Genomic DNA, 10,000 nt, shown 5'->3' on the forward strand with positions numbered 1-10,000 from the left:
TTTTTGTTTTTTAATTTAATTTTTTTGACGGCAGTAAGTAGTCATTTCTGGGCGACTTTTGGTCACATACCCATTTGCCTCGTAATTTCATATTGTGAACACCTTCAGTTGGAACTATCTGTCCGTAATGTATGTTGAAACATGTGATTTATTGATTGACTAAGAGGTCTATGGACTGATTGAGCAATCTATGTATAGATGAATCAAATGAGCTATTATATTTTCCTCCAGAAATTCCATTAACATGCCAGCAGAGGCCTAGCACAGGATTCTGCAAAGGATTTGCCAAGAGATGGTTTTATGATTCAGAAACACGATCGTGCTCTATGTTCATTTGGGGAATGTGTGGTGGTAACGAAAACAGGTTTTTGACCCCAGAGGACTGTTTCTCTGCTTGTAAGTATTAGAAAGTGTCCCTTTAGAACAAGTCCTTAGCTATCAGTAGTTATTTTAAAAAGTAGAGAGGAAGCAAAAAAGGAAAATAGATTTGATGTTCAAACTATTCTGTCATCTACCTTATCTGTGATTTTGTCCAATATTTTTATCATTTTTTTTTTTTTTGCGATGATTTGTTAAAATATATGTGTTGTTTTATTGTCTTCCTTTTGGTTCGGCTTCTTTTACTGTATTTAATGGAACATTTAGGTGGTCTCAGACTTGACACATGGTAAGATTGCTCTTTGATGTACTTCTATAACCTCTTTGAAATACCCCCACTACATTACATTTTTTTGCAAGTAAACTCAACTAAACGCTTGATCTATACTATTTTGAACATTCCGTCATTTTCCTTTTTACTGGAAAAGAAAAGGTTTAAGTTATCACCCCCCCCCCCCCCCCCCCCAATAAAAAAGAACAAAAAACATTTTTTTAAAACCATATCAAACCATAACTATCTTTAAAGCACACAAACATTATCCTAACAAGAAATGTCCTGATTACGATAATAATAATAATAATAATAATAATAATATAATAATAATAATAATAATAATAATAATAATAATAATAATAATAATAATAATAATAATAATAAAATAATAATAATAATAATAATAATAATAATAATAATAATAAAATAATAATAATAATATATAATATAATAATAATAATAATAATAATAATAATAATAATAATAATAATAATAATAATAATAATAATAATAATAATAATAATAATAATAATAATAATAATAATAATAATAATAATAATAATAATAATAATAATAATAATAATAATAATAATAATAATAATAATAATAATAATAATAATAATAATAATAATAATATAATAAAATAATAATAATAATAATAATAATAATAATAAATAATAATAATAATAATAATAATAATAATAATAATAATAATAATAATAATAATAATAATAATAATAATAAAATAATATAATTAATAATAATAATAATAATAATAATAATAATAATATAATAATATAATAATAATAATAATAATAATAATAATAATAATAATTTAAAAATAATAATAATAAATAATAATAATAATAATAATTATAATGATGATGATGATAATGATAATAACAAAAATATCATTAACATGACTGGTTTTAACTTACCACTTCTTCAGGTGATCCGACAGCCAATCCTTGTGCCACTACCAAATGTGGAACTCCCAATCCCCGGTGTACCCTCTTGTACTCACCAAACTGCTACATGGATGACAAGCTTTGTGATGTGAGGAGTGCCTGTACCAGTAAGTCATTTTATCACCATTTTTGTTCATTCTTGATTTATTATGGTTTTCTGTGTCAGCGACATTTCAAGATCCTTTTACTTGCAAAATATTTCTCTGCTGTCTTTCGGGATTTTAAATTAAGTATTAATGTTTTCATTGTTTTTGCTATTGGATAAAAATTGGTGTTCTTTTTCGAAATTTTGTTAATTACTTTTTACAGTCCACAGCTTCCAGCAGCTTAGTATCACTTTGAAGTGTAAAGACCGCTTTTTAATATGTAACCAATTCTTTTTCTACATAAATTTATACCACATGCATCTGGATGGGGTTCCTGACCTCCCATAGTGGGCAGGGAGGTACATACTGCGTCTTCTATCCCCTTATATATGTTTTCCAACATGCTTTCTGTCCTTGTCTTGGAATGGGATTACTTGGTTTTGTCCTGGCCCTGGCCGGAGTCCTGGCTGGGAGGGAAACAGTCAAATGCATAGTTATTGTTTTGGGAGATATTTTTTACCTTGTAAATCATCTCTCTGTTATGTATTATTGTATTTGTTATTTATAATGTATAATGTAAGCATTTGAGTGTATTCCTCTTTGTTGGATTTTGTGCTTGTGTCTAGATGAGACTTATAGGTGATCTCAAACTAAGTACATTGGTGGAATGCTCTTGGAATCTACATCTGATCCCTATTTGTTCCCAGTTCCCCTCTGTCTTACTTTCTCTTGGCTGCTTTAATTGTAATTCTTGAACTTTTTACTATCCCATTTTCTTCCTTTTTACTGGCGCTGATATAACCTAAATGTGTTGCAAGCGCCGTAAAACCCGTAAAAACAAAAACAAACATACCACATGCATCACAAGTTGACTCTGACTTTCTTTTAAAAATATATATATTAAAGGTAATTTTTGAGATGTAAATTGAAATTCAAATTGCTTAAAGAAGTAGAATATGCAATGGTTAACGCCTAATAATCACTTCTCTGGTGATAACATTGCTGAATTATCATAGACACATGTCTTCATTAGAAGAAGTGTGAAGGCAAAATATCTTGTAAAAATAACTAACAATTTAAATAGGAAAGATCGTGTAACAAGCATATGCAAAAAAAAGAAATTTCTACTTTAGGCTTCCTTAAAAGAAACTAGTACAAAAGTAGGAAAGAAATAAAATTAAAATGCTACACAAAACCTTTGTTAGGGCTACACTAGAATACAAGGCTCTGCCTTGGACTCTCACCACAAATCAGAAATCCAAGAACAAGTACAAAGTAGGGCAGTTTTAAATTATTAACCAAAGCAACAAAGAAAAATAGAAAAAACAGAAACCCACAAACTGATTGATTTAGATCTTGGACCATTACAACAGAGAAGAAACTGCGGCAGAGTGACAATATTTTGCAAAAGTCTAAACAATCAAATGAAAATACCTCTCTGTGATATTTGACAAAATAAGAGAAAGCCATCAAAGTTTATGGTTCCCCAATTAAGAGCGGACTCTCTCTTTCATACCATCAACTTTGAGACAGTGGAATAGTCTCACATCTCCAGTGAAAGGTCAATGGAATAGTCTATGACATATTTAAAATTAAAGCTACAGACTGATAAAGATTAAGAACATTATATTTATCAATCCTAATCTCGTGGTTTTCATAAAGCTCATTGGTGATATTTTGACAGTTCAAAACAGTTTGAAGTTTAACTAAAAGAATCAATCAGAAACACACGGATCATATTTCTCTAAAATTTATTTCCAACTAGCATCTTTTAGATGAAATAATTAAAATTAAACCTTTATTATTTTCTTGTCATCATACTTTTTTTTTCTATTTACTATAGTGGATCCTGATATCAACAAGGTGAAAGGTATCTTTGTCCCGAAATGCCTCCCGTCTGGAAATTATAATCTGAAGCAACGTCATGGCCACTACAGCTGGTGTGTGGACAGTCAAGGCGAATATAATGGAGGTTTGACTAATGGAGAATTGGAATGCATTGAAATTGGTAAGTAAATTACCTTCTTATATTTGATTGATAATTGATTGATTGATTGATTCATTCATTCGTTCATCATCACTAATAAAGTCCATCATTCATTTACTCTTTTATTTACTGTGTTGGTCAATCATTGGTTAATGAATTAAATCCCTTCGTTCTTTGTTTCATTGATTAATTAATTCATTTATTTATTCATTTATTGATTCATATAGTTACATGTTAGTTAATTTATCATTAATTCGATCACTCATTTGTTTGTGTATTCATTCACTCATGCACTCTTACAAATTGGCTGATTAATTGAATGATTGATTGATCAGTTGTTTGATTGATCGATTGATCCATGCATTTATACCTCTTATCATAAATAGAATAAAGAAGAGGGTAAATGAGGAGGAGAGGGGGCGGGAGATAGAGGAGGTAGAGGGGGAAAGAAGGAGAATGTCATGATGAAGAATTTCAAATTGAACTACATTCCCATAAAATATCTCCTAGTTATTAAATTTTCTCTTTAAAAAACTGTTATCTGCATGCAATCTATTTATTCTAGGTCCTAGAAAGGACTCTGTCATCGAAATGACTCCTTGTCCGGATGGATCTGATCCCCGACCTAAATGCATGAAGGCTTGCACCAACAAGGTCTGTGCAGGTCATCCTGATGCCAGATGTCAAGTGGACCTGTGCTCTGACAGTTGTGCCACAAAGTTTGTCGATGAGCAAAGTTCTGAGGAAGTCTCGTGTGAAGATGAAAGTTGCAAAGTATTCCGGTTTGATAGCAATGAATATGATAAAAAATGCAAATGTAAGTATTTGATTCATTATTTTCATTTTAAAAAAAGAAAGAAAGACCAAAACAAATAAGGTAAATAGAAAAATAATAATAACAAAAACAAACACAAAAAAAAAATAATTTTTCGTTAAAGATACAAATTAAATTGAAATTAATTTTATTTTGAATTTAAGAATAAATAATAATGATAATGATAATAATAATAATAATAATAATAAATAATAATAATAATAATAATAATAATAATAATAATAATAATAATAATAATAATAATAATAATAATAATAATAATAATAATAATAGTAATAATAATAATAATAAAGTTTATTTGTATAGCGTGTGAAATAAAGATTTATATGACGGCTTCAAAATAGATTAAATTCTGTAAAATTATGTCGAGCTGAAATCAATCCTCAGCCAACAACAAAAACAACATCAAAGGGTGGAGGTAGATAACATTCCTCAAGCTGAAAGAAAACTATTTATACTTTGTGTATTTGTTTCTCTTCTATCAGCAGCGAGTGTTTTGTGTGATGGCAAAGGTGTTAAGACATGCCGAAGAGATGTATGTGAAAATGCCACGGCCGTACAATGTCCCAAGAATCCCTGTGCTGTCTGTATGGTAGATCCATGCACATGCAAGCCTTACTTTGTGGATGTCACAACCAGAAAGCGACTCAATGATAGACAATGCCAATATGGTAGGTGTTTTTCTGTCTGTCTTTGTCTATCTGACTGTCTGTCTCTGTCTATCTGTCTGTCTGTCTCTCTCTCTCTCTCTCCCTCCCTCTCTCTCTCTCTCCCTCTCTCTCTCTCTCTCTCTCTCTCTCTCTCTCTCTCTCTCTCTCTCTCTCTCTCTCTCTCTCTCTCTCTCTCTCTCTCTTGATTAAAAAAATATATAAACCTTAATTGAGTGTAATGAATGTATTTTCTAGATTGCGCAATGTACAGCATTGACTTAAAATTCATATTTTTGTGTGTGTGTGTAATTTATCCATACATAATACCCGATTGAAGGTATAATCTTGAAGGATATCTAACCACTGCCGAACAGGAATATAAAAATGTTCATTAAATTACTTTTTTTATGATTTGTTGATAGATTTAAAGATTAAAAAAAAACAACATTGTATCATATTTATTGGTCATCATTCTATAACCCCTCCCCCCCCCCCCCCCCCCCCCCCCCCAAAAAAAAAACCAAAAAAAAAAAAACAAACAAACAAAAAAACACCAACAAAAAAACAAAAACAAAAAAACCAAACCAGGGCACTTGTGAAATATCGAATTGAGGGCATGTGTTAGAAGAGACTGAGCCAAAATTAGTGTGCCATAGGGCAAACATAATTCCCATGCTTATATATCTGGTTGTAATCGTTGAAGTACTTGTTTTCTTTAACCTAATGCAATTGAAGCCCTATTTCCGTATTTTGTTGAAAATGGCAAAATATGATGTTAGGTTAAGGTAGCATGAACACTTTCTGTCAAGGGTGAATGGCATAGACCAGTTGAACAATTATTAACCCCCCAAAAAATAATAATAAATAAATATAAGCTGCAGAGGTCAACAGGCAGCATGGAAGACATTGTCTAACACGGATAAAAGCAAGAAGCTTATCTATCGTGACATTAAAAAATATTTTTTGTAATTTTTAACAGTAACAAAGGGAGCTTGTCACCTGAAGACATGCAGCATGCTGAAGGAGATGGAAGGGGCAACGGCCGGAGGTATTGAAATCAAAGAGATTGACATGCCAGAGTGCAAGAAGAATGGAAAGTTTGAGCCCAAACAGTGTGCCAGTACCTCTGATTGTTACTGTGTAGGAGAGGATGGTGTTAAGATTGGGGAAGTCAATTTTAATGGGAAATGTAACGGTAAGTTATTGATTAATACCTACGATTTTAAAATGCTCCCATAGAACTTCCCATCAATGATTTTGTACTGACATACTAGGAATCCAATCCCAAACCATGTTAAGTCCAGTTTGAGTTAAAACTGAGGTATTCCCTTTATCCTATTAATTTTTTTTTTTTTTTTTTTTTTTTCATTCCCCAAAACCCCCAGTAAGATCTCAAATTCCGAAACTTCTGAATCATACAATGAAATATATATATTTAAAAAAAGAGAAACTAAATCAAAACATTCTAAGCCATGGAGAAGAAAGATAATTTTTTTTTAAAACAACAAGAACAAAAAAAAAAAAAAGATTAAATTTACAGGTTTTGAATGTGGCTCCTCATATAATTTGGATTATAATATTGTAACAGTAAACCGTTTCCTAAAAGACAACAAAAGTATAGATTGAAATATATTGGAACTGTCTTGGGTTACATTGGTCGATAAGTGGTCTAGCTTATGGCTTCAGGGACTACTTTTCAATTTAGTACTAAGCATAGGCAAAGTGACCATTGTATCATAAGTATACCAATTTCAAAATGTGCTTTTTTTTCTTTGTATAATCAATATTTTCGTTTTGAGAGTTTGATAAAAGAGGGAAGGAAGGTGTTGTGTACATATACTTGATGGCGAGTGGGCACAATTTTTATCTTCAAAATATTTAAAACCCTGTGAGGAGAATTTTTCTTTGAGTGATAAGACCCAATGTTGGTTACTGTAAAAACAGGTTTGATGACGCTAGGGCAAAGTTATTTTGTGAAGATATTATAGGGTAGTGGATTTGTGTCGAACCTGACATCTGGTTAGAAGAAATTCAAGACATTCGATTGCAGTCAGACCAACATGATGTACTTTTGGATGAACACACCTACTTCAACGGCAACCCTCTCCATCAATGCCAGGCAGTTTCCATGGATTTTGTTTTTAAAAAACTGATCATGGAGGCGCTGATCAAATCTTGTGACCTTTACCCCTTACCAGTTTATGTATTAGTTGAGTGTATTGATACGCTTTTACCCGTCTATCACATCAATTACTGCTGACTGGAAATGTTGCATCCTATTACAAAAGTGCCCTTGATAAACCGTTATTAAAGAAACCATCTCTAAATATAATGAATTGAAAAATTATCGTCCTGTGTCAAACTTCCATTTTTCTCAAAAAGTTTGGAAAAAGTTTTCTTTCACAGTCATCATCCCACCTCCGTGACAACTTGGAGCAACCTTTCCAGTCAGCCTAGCAAGAGTTACATAGTACCGAGACAGCGCTTCTCAGGATTTTTAATGACCTATTGGATTAGTGCTGATCAAAACAAAATCAATTTGTGTCTTTTAGACTTATCAGCTGCCTTTGACTTTGACATACCTTATCATGACATTCTGCAAACAAGACTAGAAAAGAAAATACGTTTGGTATTACAAAAATTGCATATTAAATGGTTTTCATCATACAATTGCTTGCAGACTGTTGCGATCAATGGTGTTCGATTGGAAGCAAAATTGTTGACATTCAGGGTGCCACAAGGCTCGGTTCTTGACCCTATCCTTTTTACTATTTACATGCAGCCTTTCTAATGTCAAATCAAAATACTACCTTAATTACCACGTTTTTGCAAATTTACGATTCTGTGCCTGTAAATGATTTACAAACTCTCATGCATTGGTTTTCTGATTGTTTTAATGAAATAAAGTTATGGATGTATCAAAATAAACTAAAACTCAATGATGAGAAAACAGGGGTCTTGAGGCTTGAGGTGTGGTAGGCCAAATAGTCTTTAAATTGCAAACAGATTATCGATTACTTTTGGCAATAGTAACATTGATATCCTCTTTTTTACTAGTTGCATTGACTACCTGTGGAGAAAAGAGTTGTATACAAGATTTGTACTGTTGTCTATAAATCGCTGACCACAAATAGTCCTTCATATATTAGAGACTTTTTGAACGTGTTTGTCCCAAATAGAAACTTGAGATCAAATAAAGATCATTCAGTTCTTGTCTAACCTAAAACCTTTCGAAAGATAATAGAGCAATCCTTTCAATTTTTGGGTCTCCATTTTTGGAACTCTCTCCCATCGCATTTGAGATGCTCTGATTCATTGACATTCAAATCACGACTGAAATATGACCTTATTAGGATATAACACCCACATTTGAAAATTTTAATATTTCTCTGTATTATTGTTTCAACATGTCCTTGTTTGGTACATTGTTCTGTCATCTGCATTTTTTGCCAAATTGGGACCTAAAATTTGCCAAAAAAAAAAACCCCGAAATTTGCCAAGAAATTTGCCAAAAAGACTAAAATTTGCCAAAAATTTTGCGGAGGAAAACTAAGTGTTTCAGTAAAAATTAACACGCGATACAGAAAAAAATTATATAAAAAACAATATATGACATTTAAGGACGTGAGAAATGAAATGACTGTGATTAGCATTGTTACAAAGATTTTAAAGGATCATTATCCGTAGAGAGAGCTTCCCTTGGTTTGGTCCCAGGCAAAGCTGCAACATTTCTCAAGTTTCGCACTTTTTTTTTTCGTTATTTTGTTTTCGCTTCTTTTTTTTTTCCAAAATTTGCCACGCGATTTGCCAATTTTCCAAAAATTTGCCACGATTTGCCAATTTTTGGAAATTTGCCAAAATTTGCGGATCACCCTGATATTTGCGGCCGCAAATTGCCATTTGCGGCCACAAAAAATGCAGATGACAGCTTGTTGAACTGTAACTGTAAAGCGCTTTGAGCCTGTGTTGCATGGGGAAAAGTGCGATATGAATGCTATTCATTATTATTATTATTAAGTTGGAAACATCATCAGAAGTGCCGCATTCAAAACAGAGCAGCTAATTTAGTCAGGTCTTATAATCTTTTCCAATTGGCAATAAATTTTATCATATTCCATCTTGTCAAGGGTTCACTGAGTAGTCAAATTTTTATATTGTTTAACATCATAATGATGTTTTATCATTTTGAAAACATCTTTCTATTTGATCTCTCTTTCCATGTCAAATGAACAATTATGACAAATTAGAGAGCAGACACTGGTCTAAGATAAGTATCTGAAAAAGTGTGTATAAACCACAGTCAGACAAAGACAAAGCAAGAAAAAAAAATGACAAGAAAAAAAAACATCCCAAAAAATCAGTCTTCCTCTACTGGGGATCGAACCTTAGACTTCCTGATTACCGGTCAGACGTGCTACCATTACACAACAGAGGTTACCTGCTAGTTGGGACAATTTAATGCCAATATTCTTCACAAGGGTACGCGTCTCCACTGTGAACCATTTCTTATATCACAAAACACAAACATTGAACACGAGGGGACGAGTACAAAGTTATTAGAGTAGTTCCATTTTTTTTTTAAATATCAAAGTGACAAACGAAGTAATCAGAAAGTCTGAGGTTTGACCCCTAGTCGAGGAAGACTGATTTTTTTTTGGGATTTTTTTTGTTTTTTTTTTGTATTTTTCTATCTTCTTTGTCTGACACTGTTTCATACTCAGTTTTTCAGATATTTATCAAATGAGCAATTCTATGCTTGGATCATTCTATCATTTCTAATAGAGGAAGTCAGTATATAACTTATTTTATCATCCATGCTACA

The 10,000-nt window shown here is 31.9% G+C and overlaps 1 protein-coding gene across 1 annotated transcript in view; it reads left to right on the top strand.

The window, feature by feature from the left end:
• Positions 1–10,000, top strand: part of LOC144979692 (uncharacterized) — a gene marked incomplete in the record, with an annotated part of 219,627 nt that overhangs the window by 197,694 nt on the left and 11,933 nt on the right. The window contains 6 exon segments of the mRNA XM_078926613.1: positions 232–396; positions 1,602–1,727; positions 3,550–3,714; positions 4,259–4,510; positions 5,014–5,199; positions 6,158–6,373. Of these exon segments, the coding sequence (XP_078782739.1) occupies positions 232–396; positions 1,602–1,727; positions 3,550–3,714; positions 4,259–4,510; positions 5,014–5,199; positions 6,158–6,373 (1,110 nt within the window).

The sequence above is a fragment of the Berghia stephanieae genome, chromosome 9 (assembly GCF_034508935.2).
Source record: "Berghia stephanieae isolate SIO BIC M18660-M18661 chromosome 9, UCSD_Bste_1.3, whole genome shotgun sequence".
Classification (NCBI taxonomy): Eukaryota; Metazoa; Mollusca; class Gastropoda; order Nudibranchia; family Aeolidiidae; genus Berghia; species Berghia stephanieae.